An 18,569-nucleotide genomic window follows, 5' to 3' on the forward strand; every position below is an offset into this window, starting at 1 on the left:
GGCCTACACCACAGCCATAGCAATGCTAGATCCGAGCCGAATCTGCAACCTACACCTCGGCTTATGGCAACGCTAGATCCTTAACCCACTGAGTGAGGCCAGGCATCCGAATCCTTGTGGATTCCAGTCAGATTCATTTCCACTCAGCCATGACGGGAACTCCTAAATGGTATAGGCTATGAATAAAAGCCCTTCCTTGTTCATAGTCTGATAAATGTCCTGAGAACATCTCTGTCTGTGCCTTCACGTGGAGGGGATGATAGTTTTTATGCAGGAGGAGCACCTTCTCTGTGCTGTTTTTTTTGTTTTTTGTATTTTTAGGGCCACACCCAAGGCATATGGAAGCTCCTGGGCTGGGGGTCGAATCGCAGCTGCTGCTGCCGGCCTACATCAGCTGGAGTACAGAAATGCTGAGTCCAAGCCTCATCTGTGACCTACACCACACCTCACAGAACTCCAGGTCCTTAACCCCCTGAGTGTGGTCAGGGATTGAACCTGCTTCCTCATGCATACTAGTCAGGTTTGTTACCACTGGGCCACTTGATTTGACCTTTCCTTTCCCACTAACCTGTCCTGAGTTATTGGGTAGAGGTTTTTTGTATCTGTTAGTTGATGTGTATTGCCCTCCAAATAGAGTAGACTAGTTTTCATTCTGATTAGCAGCATGTAGGACTGCTAACTTTCTCATCCTTGGCAGAATTAGAAGTAACAAAAATTGAATTTTTGTCCTCCAATTGCTGAAAGAAACAACTTCCTAACAGGAAGTATTTATGGATTGGCTGTTTGGGTGTCTGGAAGTCTTTGTCCATTTTTCTCTTAGCGTCTTTTTCCTCTGGAGGTGCCATATATAAGGAAATTATCCCTTTTTAGTTAGCATTTACATTTTTTTTAGTTTTTATTTTTTGATTTTTAAAAATTTTTTATTTTTTAATTTTTGAAAAATTTTTGACTGCACCTGTGGCATGTGTAAGTTCTTGGACCAGGGATCAAACCCGCACCATAGCAGTGACCCAAATGACATTCAGTGTTGACTGGATCCTTAACCCACTGAACCACCAGGGAAGTCCCCCTTTGGTATTTTTGCAAATAATTTTTTCTCAGTTTGCCATGTCTTTTGACTTCTGGCATATTTTTTGCTGCACATCAGTTTTGAAATGTTTACAGTCAAAATTTTCAGTCTTCGCTGTTACTTCTTTTGGCTTTACTTCATATTTAAGAGGAGCTCCCTGTTTGAAGGATATAAACAAATTCACCCATGTTTTTTCTTATATAAAAAATAAGAGCCGGTATAAAAAGTATTAAAAAGTTTTGGTTTTGACTGTGAAAATCGACTCTGTTTGAAATGTTTTGAATGAAAGCAAGAGATAGGAATGACCCTCTTTGTGGGCAGCTGGTCAGTTGTCTCAAATTGCTTATTTTGTATCTGCCTTCTCCCCACTGGTTGGAATACTCCCTTATCGTGGTGCTTCATAAATATCTATAGACCCCACCTATTCTCGTGCCACTTCCTGGGCTGAGTTCTGTGTCAGCAGCCTTTGTGCTGCTTTTCTAGTTCTCAGTGGATCTAACCATGGCAGCTTTCTAGTGTGTGTTACCATCCGGGAGGCCTGGTCAGTCCACTGCCCCACTCTCACTCCTCCTCACTGTTCCTGGTTCATTGTCCTTCCGGTTGTATCCTAGCATCATTTCGAGACACTCAGCCTCCACCTTGTCCCTTGCTGCTTTGGGATTGCATTGACTTTTTAGAATAACATAGAGTTTAAGATTAACCTGTAAGAGAGAGGCATGGTGATTTAGCACCAAGGAACTCTGTCTTCCTTCATTCCGAGACTCATTCAAGGCCCCTTGGGAAATTCTAGCTAACATGATGATATAAGAAAAAGAATTAAGAAGTATAAATATTGAAAAAGAGAAGTGATATTGTTTATCTAGTCCCTTATGATGGAGCATGATAATGTGAGAAAAGGGAATGTGTATATGTGTATGTGTGACTGGGTCACCTTGCTGTAGAGTGTAAAATTGACAGAACATTGTAAAACCAGCAATAATGGAAAAAAAGAAAAATCATTTAAGATGTTTAAAAAAAAGAAATGGTATTGTTATTTGCAGGTGTTTTTCTCAAGGAAAACTCTGGAGAACCAACTAAAAAACTGCTGTTATAAACGTTTACAAATGTAAAGTTATTAAAATAATTGGGGTTCAGAAAATTATGAGTTTAAAGTAAAAATATGGGGGAGTTTTCATCATGGCTCAGTGGTTAACGAATCTGACTAGGAACCATGAGGTTGTGGGTTCGGTCCCTGCCCTTGCTCAGTGGGTTAAAGGATCCGACGTTGCCGTGAGCTGTGGTGTAGGTCGCAGACGCGGCTCAGATCCCGTGTTGCTGTGGCTCTGGCGTAGGCCGGTGGCTACAGCTTCGATTGGACCCCCAGCCTGGGAACCTCCACATGCCTCGGAAGCGGCCCTAGAAAAGGCAAAAAGATAAAAAAAGAAAAAAAAGAAAATTACTGGGAGAAGATAATATTTATAATATCAACAGAATGATAAAGTGTTTAAGTATTAAGTTAAAATGGCTACAAAAATTCAAGAACTTAGTTCTAGGGCATATAGCCAGGCTGTGGATCAAAATGGCAACAAATGTGGGTTAGAATTTAGATGCCCATAACTTCCTCTGTGAGGGACATGCAAGCAGATATGAATAAATGGAGGGAAATAGCTCATTATCCCCGCAGTAATTTAAGGCAGTTGTTTTTTTTTTTAAGGCTGCACCAGCGACATATGGAAGTTCCCAGGCAAGGGGTTGAATCTGATCTGCAGCTGTGGACCTGCATCTCACCTGTGGCAATCCTGGTTCCTTTAACCACTGTGCTGGGCTGGGGGTCAAACTTGATCCTCCACAGCAACCTGAGTCGCTCCAGTCAGATTCTTTCTTTTCTTTTCTTTCTTTCTTTCTTTTTTTTTGGGGGGGGGGGGGTGTCTTTTTAGAGTCACACCTATGGCATATGGAAGTTCGCAGCAGCCTAGGGGTCGAATTGGGACTGCAGCTCCCGGCCTACACCATAGCCATAACAATGAGAGATCCGAGGTATGATATCCGTCACAGCTCACGGCAATGCCGGATCGTTAACCCACTGAGCGAGGCCAGGGATTGAACCTGCATCCTCATGGATACTAGTTGGGTTCATTACTGCTGAGCCACAATAGGAAGTCATACAATCCAGATTCTTAACCTATTATGCTACAGAGGAACTCCAAATTCAAGGCAGCTGTAATTCAATGGAACTTCTGAAGTTTTATTGAAGTATAGTTGACTTATGATATTGTAATAATTTCTACTGTACAACAAAATGATTCAGTTACATATATACCTGCCTATTCTCTCGGGTTCTTTTCCCATGTAGGTTATCGCAGAATAGTGGGTAGAGTTCCCTGTGCTATAAACCAGGTCCCGATTGGCCAATCATTCCATATATCACAGTGTGCATATACCAATCCCCCCCACCCCAAGCTGTCCCTTCCTCCAGCCTGTCCCCTTTGGTAACCATAAGGCTCCAACAGAACCTTTTTTAACTTGAAGAAAAATTTTGAGTTTATTTAAAAGAAAAAGTATGGAAGGATTGCCAGGAAATTTTTGTAAAGGAAGGACTTCCTCTAATAGATGTTTAAACTGCTATCAGATCCCAGCCAGGAAAGGCATGTGCTTGGACCATCATGGGCCCTGACATGGAGGCAGTGAGGTTACAGAGGCGAGAAGGCCTGGGTGGAGTCATGGTGCTGAGCCTCGTGGTGGGGGGGTGCTCTGTTTATAGAAGTGGTGCGGCCTCTCTGGATGGCAGTTTTTGAGTGCTGCTTATCAGTTTCAAACGTAATTCTTGTACTTTTGTTTCCTTCTCAGTCCAGTCAACCTGTAACTAAAACGAGACTTTTTAGCACACTTGATCCTGAACTCATGTTGAACCCAGAAACCTTACCAAGGGCCAGTGCCGTGGCCATGACAAAGGAATACTCCTTCCTGCGCACCAGTGTCCCTCGGGGGCCGAAGGTGGGCAGCTTAGGGCTCCTGGCACATCCTAAAGAGAAAAAAAGTTCCAAATCAAGCAAAATTCGGTCTCTGGCTGATTACAGAACTGAAGAGTCAGATGCCCAGAACTCTGGTGGAAGTGTCCCAGCTGTGGACTCTGCCAGGGCTTCCCTGAAGCAGAACCGGAGCAGCGGGACGTCAGTGGTGTCTGAGGTCAGCCTGTGTCCTGAGGCTGATGACCGCCTGGAGAACGCGTCCCTGACGGGAGACAACGTGTCTGAGGCTGACGGAAATGAGAGCGACAGCTCCTCCTACAGCAGTGTCTCCACCCGTGGGGCACTCAGCCTGCTGGCCAACAGCGTGGGTGCAAGAGAGGCCCCCTACGTGGTCAGTGGCCAGGAGGTGGCCGCTGCTGCCCTGGGCCAGTTCCCCTCCATCTCGGATGTCCTCCAGGCCGCTGCAGCTGAGCACCAAGACCAGAGGCAGGAGGTCAATGGGGAGACGCGGAGCCGGGCAGACAGCATCTGCAGCAGGTGGGTGAGGCAGGCATCCAACCGTACCCTTGGTCTTGGCTGCTTCACTTACACGTGAGTCTTCCTCTGTAGAAGATGAGATCGGGCGTAAGGAGCAGGCACCTGCAGTAGCGAGATATCCTGTCTCCCAGGGTTTGTGGAGGCCTGACTAAAGCTGTTCAGGTGCTCAGTGGGCTCGCATCACTGTAATGGTGTTCTGGCCAGCTGGTGCCCAAGGAGGCCCTGCTGTGGGCTGGAGGGTTTATTGTAGCAGTCTCATAAGAGCTTTAGCTTGCTACCAAAATCTCATTCCTTGTTTAATTTTTACCATTATTATTATTTTTTAACAGCCACGCCCATGGCATGTGGAAGTTCCCAGGCCAGGGATCAAATCAGAGCTGCAGCTGCCAGCCAGCACCACAGCCATAGCAACGCCAATGATTGAACCCACATCCTTATGGATACTAGTCAGGTTCTTAATCCCCTGAGACACTACAGGCACTCCTCCTTGTTTATTTATTTATTTTTTTTCATTTTTAGGGCTGCACCCTTGGCATATGGAGGTTCCCAGGCTAGGGGTTGAATTGGAGGTATAGCCGCTGGCCTCCATCATAGCCATAGCAACACAGGATCAGAGCTGAGTCTGCGATTTACACCACAGCTCACAGCAGCACCACATCCTTAACCCACTGAGTGAGGCCAGGGATCAAACCTGCAACTTCCATGGATCCTAGTCGGGTTCATTAACCACTAAGCCACGAAGGGAATGCCCTCCTTTTTTAATTTTTAAAAATTAGGGGAGAGTAGCAGAGGTGTGTGGGGTGTGGGGAGTATGGATAAGTGGAGAGGAAAGGTGACGATCAGTCATATTTCCACCACCTGATCCTCTGTGCCTTTATCCTCCAGTGTGTCCATGGAAAGCTCTGTTGCTGAAACTCATGATGAAATGTTGCAGGTTCTTAAAGAAAAAATGAGACTTGAAGGACAGCTGGAAGCTTTATCATTAGAGGCTAGTCAGGTAATGGATATTTGATGGATGTATTAATGTACCGTGTCTAAGAATGTGCAACTCCTGTTTTGCTGCATGCGGTTTTACACGTGTCTTTAAGAATAAGCCTTAGCATCGGCAGCAACCAAGTCTGTGTTCTCAAATTTTTGTCTGCTTGATTTGTCAGCCTCAGAAAGAGGTACTGTTTGCTGCTCCAACCGCCTGTAGCTTAGCTTCTCCTTGTATTTCTATCAGTATTCTAGCTTTCCTCTGAAATGCCTAACAGTCTATAACAGATTTCATCTTTCCCTAGCCTGGTAAAATTGTCATCTTTGCCCCTTTACCACTTTTTGCTTTTTCTGATAGGAACTTTGCTTTGTCTGGTTAACATATTCCTGAAAAGCCATTTTTCCATCCCTTAGTTTCAGCTTTCCTATCAGTGTTAGGGTAAATCACTTCATTGCCTTTGACTCTGCATTTGGCTTGGGGAGTGGGGATGGCACAAGACACAGAGAGATATCCTCTCAGGAGCCTGTGCTGTGGGCAGAGGAGGGGGCACCCCTGACTACTCGCTCTGCTTCTCATTTTTGAGGTGGCTTTTCCCCCCTTTTTTGGCTGCCCCACGGCATATGGAATTCCCGGGCCAGGGGTCAGATTCGAGTTGTCGTTGTGACCCACACTACAGCCGCAGCAATGCTGTGTCCTTTAACCTACTGTGCCGGGCTGGGGATCAAACAAAGCTGTGTCCCGGCACTATGTCCTGGCACAGCAGAGACACCATGGGTGGCGTTGTGCCACAGCGGGAACTCTTACGGTGGCTTTTTTTGTACCCTCCATCTTGGGACATAGATTGACCACCCTGGTACAGAAAACTCTTGACTGAGGAGGTGATTACCAAGATTTTAGGGTTAATTTTGCTTGTACTTGATTTTCATCTTCTGCCCTCCTTTAGTGTGTAACCTCATTACATACAATTATGCTTCATCTGTATTTGCTCCCAAACAATTTCAGAATTTTAGCTTGCTTTTTCTTTTTTCTTTTTTGGCTATACCTGTGCCATTCAGAAGTTTCAGGGCCAGGGATCAAACCTGTACCACAACAGTGACCAGCGCCACAGCAGTGACAGTGCCAGATCAATGCTAAGCCACCAGGGAACTCCACCTTAGCATGCTTTTACTTTACCTTCTTAGCCTCCTGGGATTTGATTTGCTCTTCAGTTGTGTCCAAAATCAAGATCTTTGTGCGTTGTTATGGGTGCAAAACTTCCTGACATTTCTATGAAGATACCACTTGTACTAATTACAAAATCTTATTGCATTTGCTCAGTTAACTCATTTTTCAGGGGTATTTCATGAGGTTGATTTTCTCCTATTATGTGTTGAGAGCAGCTGTCTGCTCCTTGCTGCATTTTGGAATTGCTGTACGGACCCTGACAGGCTGACTTTAGGGTGGGTGGGAGATGCTGATAGTGGGGTGGAGGGGCCGTGGGACGGCACCTGCCCTTTGCTCATTGTCTGTCCTCTGCTGCCTCTGGGGCCTGGGGCTTCTCGAGATACCACCTTTCCTCTCACTCCCTGCCATGTCCTACAGACAGTGGTCCCTGCGGTCCTACCCCCCAGCCAGACAGTGCCTCAGGCTGCTTGGTGCCCAGCGGCCCATCTGCCATCCCACAGGGCCTGTCTTGTGTAACGGCAGCCTGTCCCTGAAGACTTACCCTGTGGATTTTGTTTTCCCCAGAGATGAGCCTGGCTGCTCTTCCTCGGTTAGAGCTCTCTCGGCACTCCTGGTGCTCAAACTGTGTGTGCTTGTGCCCTTTTTTGGTTTTTCAACAAATGTATTTTCTAACAAATGTATTTTCCAACAGGCTTGTGGGTGAGCGGGTGCTTCCACAGAGTCATGGAAAACATGGTGCTTTTTTGTAAAGTCCACATGTTGGACACCTTTCTTTGTTTCACTGGCTGTGTTTCAGCAGACCTCTTAGTACACAGGGTGGAAATGGTGTATTTTCCTGAAAGTCAGTATGGCTGTTTGGGGTCTTTCAGGCACTTAAAGAAAAGGCGGAGCTGCAGGCGCAGCTGGCCGCCCTGAGCACGAGGCTTCAGGCTCAGGTGGAGCACAGCCACAGCAGCCAGCAGAGGCAGGACTCGCTCAGTTCGGAGGTGGACACCTTGAAGCAGTCTTGCTGGGACCTAGAGCAAGCAATGGCAGACCTGCAGAACATGCTAGAAGCCAAGAATGCCAGCCTGGCGTCCTCCAACAGTGACCTGCAGGTGGCAGAGGAGCAGTACCACCGACTCATGGCCAAAGTGGAGGAGATGCAGAGGAGCATGCTCAGCAAGGACAACACAGGTGGGCAGCCTGTCCCCACATCTACTTCCTGATTGCATGCAGGTACCAGAGACCTGGGGGCCCACAACCTGTGGTGACACCAACCTGTGGTCATCTCAGTGCTCTGGGGTGCTGGAGTCCCTTCTGATTGATACAGATATGTCCGCTTCCCTAAAGTAAATGTTTCTATTTTGGGTTTCAGTTTTCATTTTGTCTTGTTTTGTTTTAGGGCCGAACTTAAGGCATATGGAAGTTAGCAGGCTAGGAGTCAAATCAGAGCTGCAGCTATAGGCCTGCATCAAAGCCATGGCAATGCCAGATCCTTAATATACTGAGTGAGGCCAGGGATTGAACCCATGTTCTCACGGATCCTAGTTTGGTTCATTACCTCTGAGCCACGGTGGAAAATCCTAGATGTTGTTTCTGATTGAGCCTGTGGAATTCGGACATTCTTGCAGGTTCATCAAAGGGGTGGAGTGGTCTCACAAATGGGCTTTGACCTTGATTGTCAGTAGTGATCTGCCTTCAAAGTCCATTGTTGTTTGTGGGTATTAGACCTGCCTGCTTATTCTACACAATCAAAGATGCTATTTAAAATAATTTATGGAGTTCCCGCCGTGGCGCAGTGATTAACGAATCCAACTAGGAACCATGTGGTTGCGGGTTCGGTCCCTACCCTTGCTCAGTGGGTTAACGATCCGGCGTTGCCGTGAGCTGTGGTGTAGGTTGCAGACACGTCTCGGATCCCTCGTTGCTGTGGCTCTGGCATAGGCCAGTGGCTATAGCTCCGATTCGACCCCTAGCCTGGGAACTTCCATATGCCGTGGGAGCGGCCCAAAGAAATAGCAAAAAGACCAAAAATAAATAAATAAATAAATAAAAATAAATAAATAAAATAATTTATTTTTTTTTAGGGCTGTACCCATGGCATATAAGAGTTCCCAGGCTAGGGGTCAAATTGGAGCTATAGCTGCTGGCCTACACCACAGACACAGCAATGCCAGATCCAAGACTCATCTGCACCCTACACCACAACTTGTGGCAACACAGGATCCTTAATTCACTGAGCGAGTCCAGGGATCAAACTTGCATCCTCATGGATACTAATTGGTTGGATTCTTAACCCACTGAGCCACAATGGGAACTCCTGCTATTTAAAATATTTAAAAGCAACACTTAGACTGTTGACTAGTAAATCTTTGTTTTTCTGGCGCCAAGTTCAGTTTTGAGGAACCACCTCCGAAATGATAGACAAATGGACACAGTGGAAATGAATCTGACTAGTATCCATGAGGATGCATGTTCAATCCCTGGCCTCACTCAGAGGGTTAAAGATCTGGCGTTGCCATGAGCTGTGGTGTAGGTCACAGATGCAACTAGGATCCCATGCGTTGCTGTGGCTGTGGGGTAGGCTGGCGGCTACAGCTCCGACTCAACCCCTAGCCTAGGAACCTCCATATGCCGTGAGTGTGGCCCTAAAAAGACAAAAAAAAAAAAAAGCAAGAAACAAAGAAAGTTAAGTGAGGTGCATTGAGAGAGTAACACACAGAAAACCAGGTGACCAGGTGATGAGATGTGACCAGAATCCAACCCATTATTTCCCCAGGAGCCTGCATAGAGAAGCGCCGCCGTGAGGAAGGGGTGGCTGTGGTCCCTGCCGCCTGCAGAGAGGCTGGCTGGATGGGGCGTCGGTGCAAGCACTGTGCACTCCCGGCAGCTCGGGGGTCTGAGTGACTGTGCTTGTTTGCTTTCAGTGCACGACCTGCGGCAGCAGATGACAGCCCTGCAGAGCCAGCTACGGCAGGTGCAGCTGGAGCGCACGGCGCTGAGCAGCAAGCTGCAGGCATCCCAGGCAGAGATCTCGTCTCTTCAGAGTGTCCGGCAGTGGTACCAACAGCAGCTGGCCCTGGCCCAGGAGGCCCGGGTCAGGCTGCAGGGCGAGATGGCCCACATCCAGGTATGGCCCCTGGTGAGGCGCATGGCTCACAGTTCACATCTCCTGTGCGACAGTTGCTTTTTTATTTGAAAACCTGCTGACCCCTCCTCCAACACACATCTCACCCTGTACAGTAACCTTCCATGACACGGAGTTTTGCAGCCCTTGCCTGAGCATTTTTCCTTCTAAAATCATCCTCTTGGGGATATCCTGTGATCTGAGCTCTGACTGGAACGTATCATCCCCTCTCTGGCGGGTGCTTTCCATCCTTCAAACTCAGCTTTGAAATAAATCTACATCTTCCTGGTCTCAGGACTCTCACACTGGTCCCCGTGGAGCTATGCCTTTCTCCACTTGCCTGCACCCTGGGGAAACACATCCCTATCTTCCCACACTGCCCATGTGCAGCATGTCAGCCCCTGATTCTGCGTGAGTGGGAGCAGGTGCAGGTCCACAGGGTGAACCACGGCACTGGGGAGCCTTTGGCAAGGTGTGAAATGTGCTTCATTCCAAATCCCTGTCCCACTAATTGGACCGCCTATGAGGGCACTGAGGATGGCTTGGTCAGCCTGTCTTCTTTTTGAATTTTACTGTGGGTTTTAGTTTCTCTCCTCACTTTTTTTGGTCTAGATAAAATATTGTAGGTTAAGTAAAACTTCATTTCTCCAGTGGAGGATGTAAAATATTAACTTCACCAAATCTCACCACATGCTCCTTTAAAAAAAAAAAAAAATCTGAAGTCAACAAACATACAAAATAGTGGGGCTTTTTTTTTTTTTGCTCTTTTGGGCCGCATCTGTGGCATATGGAAATTCCCAGGCCAGGGGTCGAATTGTAGCTGCAGCTGCCAGCCTATGCCACAGCCACAGCAACACTGCACCTGAGCTGTGTCTGCTGGAACCTTAACGCACTGAGCAAGGCCAGGGATTGGACCCCCATCCTTAATGGATACCAGTCAGGTTCTTTTCCACTGAGGCACAGTGGAACTCCCCAAAAAAGTGGGCTTTTAAAAAAAAAAAGTTTATATTAAGCTAGAGGACCATATAGATAAGCATTTGTTCTACTTATGATGTACTTGGAAATAAACTCTTGAAAGTCAGTGCAACTTTGAAGCTATTGTGCATTTATTTGCAGCATAAAGTATTTAGAGAAGCCAGATTTGTATGCCCTGACATAAGTCAGAAATGGAGATTGAGAGAAAAAAACTGAGGAAGGGTCCAAGGGAGTGACAGTTTGAGAACCATAGCTTTTTTTCAGATACGTTCAGCATTCCTTAATTAGGGTGTGTAATACATTTTCACCCTCCTTTCCCAATGACATAGACGTGTCTCGGGAACATTAGGAGGAGGAGAATGCTGCCAGGATGGGGGGCTGTGAGGCCCTGCCTGAAGGGGTCCTGGGGAGCGACCCTCCTGGGCTAGCCCTGTGTGGAAACCCTCACCCCGGCGGCCTCATTTGTGCTTGGAATCGAGCGACTTTCTACCATGTGATATATTCTTTGCAGGTTGGACAGATGACCCAGGCAGGCCTCCTGGAGCACCTGAAACTTGAGAATGTGTCCCTGTCCCACCAGCTGACAGAGACCCAGCAGAGATCCATCAAGGAGAAGGAGCGCATTGCCGCCCAGCTCCAGGGCATTGAGGTGGGACCACAGCGTGTCGCTCTTGTCTTGGGGTTTGGGTGTTTTTTGGGACACTGATCAAGGTTAAGAAAACACACCAATACATGCACACATATGCACATAAACATTAATACTGTATATGTATGTATGTGTATCTTTTTTTTTCTTTTCTTTTGCTTTTTAAAAGGACTGCACCTATGGCATATGGAAGTTCCCAGGCTAGGGGTGCAGTCATGCTGTAGCTGCCAGCCTACGCCACAACCACAGCAACTTGGGACCCAAGCCATGTCTGTGACCTACACTGCAGCTCATGGTAACACCGAATCCTTAACCCACTGAGTGAGGCCTGGGATCAAACCCGCATCTCATAGATACTAGTCGGGTTCGTTTCCACTGAGCCACAACAGGAACTCCTGTGTATGTACATCTTTATTCTTTCAAACTATGTGTGATGACTTAAATTTTGGGGATTGTTTTCCTCACATTGACCACATGCCCATCCCCTTTCCATCTCTGATTATCAGTGGTAACTCAGAGCCCTCCTCTGAACAGCCATGCGGGACAGAGGGAGGGCAGGCAGGGAGGAGCTGAGTGCACTTTTGTCTGCGAGGCCTCAGCCTGTGTCACCATTTAACCCTCCCAGCAGCCATGTGGGGTTGTTAAACCATGTCCAACTGCTTCCATGGATTACTCCAGGGTAGTGAGATGCCGTGGCTTTGACCTGTGCTCTTTTTCACCCGTGAGACCTTGAACTACATCATAACCTCTCTGGGCTTCATTCCTTTTTTTTATAAAATGAGGAGGACAATACCACTTCCTAGGCTTGTTGGAAAAAGTAAAGAAGAAACAGGGTGTTTATCCTCTTGACGGTGTGCAACAGGGCAGTTTTGTGCTGAGTGTCACTGGCTTCTCAGTTACATGGAGGGTCAGTGTCCTGTGACTGGTGTGGCCTCCCATTCCCCCTTCTCTGCATGTGTCCCTTTGTCCTCACGGATGATGTGGATGATGAAAGACAGTTGTGTCTGTCAAACATGTTTTAAGGGCTCAGTGAAAAAGCTGAGATGACTTTAACTTATAAGCTAGTGTTTCTTCCCTAAGAAAACACCTAGATACTGGGTCTCATCTACATAGTTGAGATGTAAGGAATGCCATGTTTATCCCATGGTGCTGGTCTCTAGGTCACCAAGTGGCATCAGGAAGTAATCTCAAGAAAGTGACCTGTGTGTCACAACCAGAGTGGGGATATGCTACAGCCTGTGTTCACACAGGCAGCAGTTGTGGTATTTTCAGTCATTGCTTAACCAGTTCTTAAAACTGGGTTATCGGCTTGCTGCTCTCTTCAGCCAAGCCCAGGGTTCAGCAGGGGTGCTGGGGGTGGAGGAAGTGGTGGGCAGCCTGTCTTGTAGACAGCAGATCACCAGCTTTCTGCCCCCTGAGGCCCTTGGGCCCTCTGTCTCCCTGTGGGTTGCAGACAGGGCAGTGATGTGTATGGGGGCTTCTGACCAGGCTGAGGGGTTTACCTGCTGAGTTGGCTGTAGCCATGAGGTTACCCTGCTTCTTAATAACACTCTATCTTCTGGGCCTAGGCTGACATGTTGGACCAGGAGGCTGCCTTTGTGCAGATCCAAGAGGCAAAGACGATGGTGGAGGAGGACCTGCAGAGGAGGCTAGAGGAGTTTGAAGATGAGAAGGAACAGCTGCAGAAGATGGTGGCCTCCGTGGCAACCCTGGAACAGCAGCTAGAGCAGGCAAGCACTTGCACGGCCTCGAGTTCATGCCCAGGATGCCCAGGCCGGACTCACTGTGCTGGTTTGTGCTGGTCTGTCCCTTGGTCGGCCCATCATTGGACCTGGCGGGTGTTTACTTCTGCTAATGTTAGATGTAGACCGCTGTTTGCAGAGTGTCATCCAGATTACTCAAAACCTGAACCTGGAAAAAGTATAGACTCTTGGGGCAAACGGTGTTTTCATTCAAGAGTAGTCATGCTGACTTGAGTACCTTTTTTCCAGGTGAAGTTGACTTTGCATCAGCGAGACCAGCAGCTTGAGGCTTTGCAGCAGGAGCACCTGGACCTGCTGAAGCAGTTCACTTCGACTCAGGAGACTCTACAGGCCAGGGAGCAGGCCCTCGGCGACCTGCGGGTGCGCTGCGATGAGCTGCAGGCCCGGCTGGATGAGCTGCAGGGGGAGGCCGCCTCTAGGGACGACACGATTCGCGTCCTGCAGAATGAGAAGATTGTCTTGGAGGTGGCTCTGCAGGCAGCCAGGAGGGAGGAACTTGACCCAGGGTCGAAGCGCCAGGAAGAGAGTACTGAGGAAACGTCGGAAACTTTAGAGCGATTGAGAGAAGAATTAGCCATCAAGTCCAGCCAGGTAATGAAGGTTATCACCCTGTGAGGAAGTCATGCATATAGGAATTTTTTTTTCTTTTTTAACTTCTTTAGGTTTTTATTTTTCCTATTATAGTTGATTTGCGTTGTTCTATCAATTTCTCTGTATAGCAAAGTGACCCAGTCATGCATATACATACATTCTTTTTCTCACATTATCCTCCATCATGTTCCATCGCAAGTGATTAGCTGTAGTTCCCTGTGCTATATAGCAGGATCTCATTGTTTATGCACTCCAAACGCAATGGTTTGCATCTACTAACCCCAAATTCCCAGTCCATCCCACTCCCCCTTGGCAACCACAAGTCTGTTCTTCAAGTCCATGAGTTTGTGTCTTTTCTTTAGATAGGTTCATTTGTGCTGTATATTAGATTCCAAATATAAGTGATACCATATGGTATTTGTCTTTCTCTTTCTGACTCACTTCACTTAGTATGAGAGTCTCTGGTTCCATCCATGTTGCTGCAAATGGCATTATTTTATTCTATGGCTGAGTAGTATTCCATTGTATCTATGTACCATGTCTTCTTAATCCACTCATCTATCGATGGACATTTAGGTTGTTTCAATGTCTTGGCTATTGTGAATAGTGCTGCAGTGAACATAGGGGTGCATGTTAATGTTTTCAGTGAAAGTTTTTTCCAGATATATGCCCAGGAGTGGGATTGCTGGATCATAGGAAAGTTCTGTATTTATTTTTCTGAGGTACCTCCATACTGTTTGCCATAGTGGTTGTACCAATTTACATTTTCACCAACAGTGTAGAAGGGTTCCCTTTTCTTTACACCCTCTTCAGTGTTTGTTATTTGTTGACTTGTTAATAATGGCCATTCTGACCGATGTGAGGTGGTACCTCATAATAGTTTTGATTTGCATTTCTCTAATAATTAGTAATGTTAAGCATTTTTTTCATACAACTATTGGTCATCTGTATATCTTCTTTGGAGAAATGTCTCTTCAGGTCTTCTGCCCATTGTTCAATTGTGTTGTTGGTTTTTTTGTTGTTGAGTTGTATGAGTTGTTTGTATATTTTGGTGTTAGGGTATGTTCCAGTTTCATTGATTTACATGTGGCTGTCCAGTTTTCCCAGCACCACTTGCTGAAAAGGCAATCTTTCCCATTTTATATTCTTCCCTCCTTTGTCAAAGATTAATTGACCGTAGGTGTCAGGGTTTATTTCTGGGTTCTCTATTCTGTTCCATTGGTCTGAATGTCTGTTTTTATACCAGTACCACACTGTCATGATTAGTGTAGCTTTGTAATATTGTATGAAGTCTGGGAGAGTTATGTCTCCTGCTTGGTTTTTATTCCTCAGGATTTCTTTCACAATTCTGGGTCTTGTGTATAGGGGTTACATATAAATTATATTGGTTCCATATAAACTTTTGTATTGTTTGTTCTCTTTCCGTGAAAAATGTCATGGGTAATTTGATAGTGATTACATTGACTCTGTGGATTCCTTTGGGTAGTATGGCCGTTTTTACAATTTTTTTTTTTTGTCTTTTTTGTCTTTTCTAGGGCCACTCCCGCAGCATATGGAGGTTCCCAGGCTAGGGGTCGAATCAGAGCTGTAGCCGCTGGCCTACACCACAGCCACAGCAGTGCAGGATCCAAGCCGCGTCTGCAACCTACACCACAGCTCACAGCAACGCTGGATCGTTAACCCACTGAGCAAGGCCAGGGACAGAACCTGCAACCTCATGGTTCTTAGTCTGAATCATTAACCACTGCGCCACGACGGGAACTCCGACAATATTAATTCTTCTAATCCAGGAGCATAGAATATCTTTCTATTTCCTCGGATCCTCTTTAATTTCTTTTATTTTTTTTTTGGTCTTTTTATCTTTTTTTAGGGGCCACACCCATGTCATATGGAGGTTCCCAGGCTATGGGTCGAATCGGAGCTGTAGCCGCTAGCCCACACCAGAGCCACAGCACGTCAGATCCTTAACCCCTTAACCCACTGAGTGAGGCCAGGGATTGAGCCCGCGTCCTCATGGATGCTAGTCGGGTTCGTTAACCACTGAGCCATGATGGGAACTCCCCGAATCCTCTTTAATTTCTTTCATTAGTGTTTTACAGTTCTCAGCATATGAGTCTCACCTCTTTAGTCAGTTTATTCCTAGGTATTTATTTATTTATTTTGTCTTTTTAGGACTGCACCTGAGGCATATGGAGGTTCCCAGGCTAGGGGTCTAATTGGAGCTGTAGCCACTGGCCTATGCCTCAGCCACAGCAACACCAGATCCGATCTGAGCCTGCTACCTATACCATAGCTCATGGCAATGCCAGATCCTTAACCCACTGAGTAATGCTAGGGATCAAACCCGAGTCCTCATGGATGCTAGTTGGATTTGTTTCTGCTGAGTCACGATGGGAACCCCTATTCCTAGGTATTTAATTTTTGGTGGTATGATATTTTTTTGTCTTTTTTTTGCCATTTCTTGGGCCGCTTCCACGGCATATGGAGGTTCCCAAGCTAGGGGTCTAATCAGAGCTGTAGCCACCGGCCTATGCCACAGCCACAGAAATGTGGGATCTGAGCCGCATCTGCGACCTACACCATAGCTCACTGCAATGCTGGATTCTTAACCCACTGAGCAAGGCCAGGGATCAAACCCGCAACCTCATCGTTCTTAATCGGATTCGTTAACCACTGAGCCACAATGGGAACTCCTTTGGTGGTATGATTTAAAAAGATAACTGTGTTTTTATATTCCTTTTCTTTTCTTTTCTTTTTGTCTTTTTTTGCCTTTTCTGGGACTGCTTCCACGGCATATGGAGGTTCCCAGGCTAGGGGTCCAGTCGGACCTACAGCTGCCGACCTACACCACAGTCACAGCAATGCCAGATCCAAGACACGTCTGCGACCTATACCACAGCTCATGGCAACACTGGATCCTCAACCCACTGAGCAAGGCCAGGGATTGAACCTGCAACTTCATGGTTCCTAGTGGGATTCGTGAACCACTGCGCCATAACTGGAACTCCTCCTTTTCTAATACTTCATTGTTAGTATACAGAAATGCAACTAATTTATGAATATTAATCTTGTATCCTACTACTTTGCTGAATTCGTTGATCAGTTTGATTAGTTCGAGTAGATTTTGGGTTGAGTCCTTAGGGTTTTCAATATAGAGTATCATATTATCTACATAGAGTGACAGTTTTACCTCTTCTTTTCCAATTTGAATACCTTTTCCTTCTTTCTTTTTTTTTTTTGTCTTTTTGTCTTTTCTAGGGCCGCACCCACAGCATATGGAGGTTCCCAGGCTAGGGGTCTAATCGGAGCTGTAGCCACTGACCTACAACACAGCCACAGCAATGCCAGATCTGAGCTGCATCTGTGACCTATACCACAGCTCATGGCAACGCCAGATCCTTAACCCAATGAGCAAGACCAGGGATTGAACCCTCAACCTCATGGTTCCTAGTCGGATTTGTTAACCACTGAGCCACAACGGGAACTCTCCTTTTATTTCTTTTGTTTTTTGGATTGCTGTGTCTAGGACTTCGAGTACTATGTTGAATAAAAGTGGTGAGAGTGGGCATCCTTGTCTTGTTCCAGATTTTAGCAAGACGACTTTCAGCTTTTCTCCATTGAGTATTATAATGGCTATGGGTTTGCTGTAAATGGCTTTTATGTTGTTCGGGTATGTTCCCTCTATACCCAGTTTGGTAATTTTTTGTTGTTGTTGTTTTTTTAGGGCTGCACCCATGGCATATGAAAGTTCCCAAGCTGGGGTTCCAATCGGAGCTGTAGCTGTCAGCCTACGCCACAGCCACAACAATGCCAGATCCGAGCTGCATCTGTGACCTACACCACAGTTCACGGCAATGCTGGATCCTTAACCCGCTGAGCGAGGTCAGGGATCAAACCTGCATCCTCATGGATGCTAGTTGGATTCGCTAACTGCTGAGCCACAATGGGAGCTCCAACTTTGGTAATTTTTATCATGAATGGATGTTGGACTTTGTCAAATGCCTTTTCTGCACCTATTGAGGTGATCATGAGTTTTTCCACTTTTCTTTTGTTAATGTGGTGTATGAAGTTGATTGATTTGCATATGTTGAACCATCCTTGTGAACCTGGGATGACTCCCAGTTGGTCACAGTGTATGATCTTTTTTATTCATTTGTTTTCGCTTTTTTAGGGCCACATTTGTGGGTTTTTTTGTTTTTGTTTTTTTGTCTTTTTGCTATTTCTTTGGGCCGCTCCCACGGCATATGGAGGTTCCCAGGCTAGGGGTCGAATCAGAGCTGTAGCCACCGGCCTACGCCAGAGCCACAGCAACGCGGGGATCCGAGCCGCGTCTGCAACCTACACCACAGCTCACGGCAACGCCGAATCCTTAACCCACTGAGCAAGGGCAGGGACCGAACCCGCAACCACATGGTTCCTAGTCGGATTCGTTAACCACTGCGCCACGACGGGAACTCCTAGGGCCACATTTGTGGCATATGGAAGTTCCCAGGCTAGGAGTTGAATCAGAGCTACAGCTGCCTGCCTACACCACAGCCAGAGCAACGTGGGATCTGAGTGGCGCCTGCGACCTACACCACAGCTCATGGCAATGCCAGATCCCAGACCCACTAATTGAGCCCAGGGATCAAATCTGCATCTTCATGGATACTAGTCAGATTTGTTTCTGCTGAGCCGTGATGGGAACTCCCGTGTATGATCTTTTATATGTTGGTGGATTCAGTTGACTAAAATTTTGTTGAAAATGTTCATGTCTATGTATATCAAAGATATTGGCCTATAGTTTTCTTT

General features: G+C 46.6%; 1 protein-coding gene across 3 annotated transcripts in view; it reads left to right on the forward strand.

Moving 5' to 3' along the window:
- The window catches only part of GOLGA3 (golgin A3), a 49,688-nt gene that overhangs the window by 13,980 nt on the left and 17,139 nt on the right, over positions 1-18,569 (forward strand). For all 3 annotated transcript variants that reach the window (XM_047759873.1, XM_047759875.1, XM_047759874.1), the window contains 7 exons: positions 3,896-4,554; positions 5,440-5,551; positions 7,564-7,870; positions 9,604-9,806; positions 11,290-11,427; positions 12,993-13,154; positions 13,416-13,778. In XM_047759873.1, the coding sequence (XP_047615829.1) occupies positions 3,896-4,554; positions 5,440-5,551; positions 7,564-7,870; positions 9,604-9,806; positions 11,290-11,427; positions 12,993-13,154; positions 13,416-13,778 (1,944 nt within the window). The remainder of the gene's footprint in view (positions 1-3,895; positions 4,555-5,439; positions 5,552-7,563; positions 7,871-9,603; positions 9,807-11,289; positions 11,428-12,992; positions 13,155-13,415; positions 13,779-18,569) is intronic.

Source organism: Phacochoerus africanus, chromosome 15, assembly GCF_016906955.1.
Source record: "Phacochoerus africanus isolate WHEZ1 chromosome 15, ROS_Pafr_v1, whole genome shotgun sequence".
Taxonomy (NCBI): domain Eukaryota; kingdom Metazoa; phylum Chordata; class Mammalia; order Artiodactyla; family Suidae; genus Phacochoerus; species Phacochoerus africanus.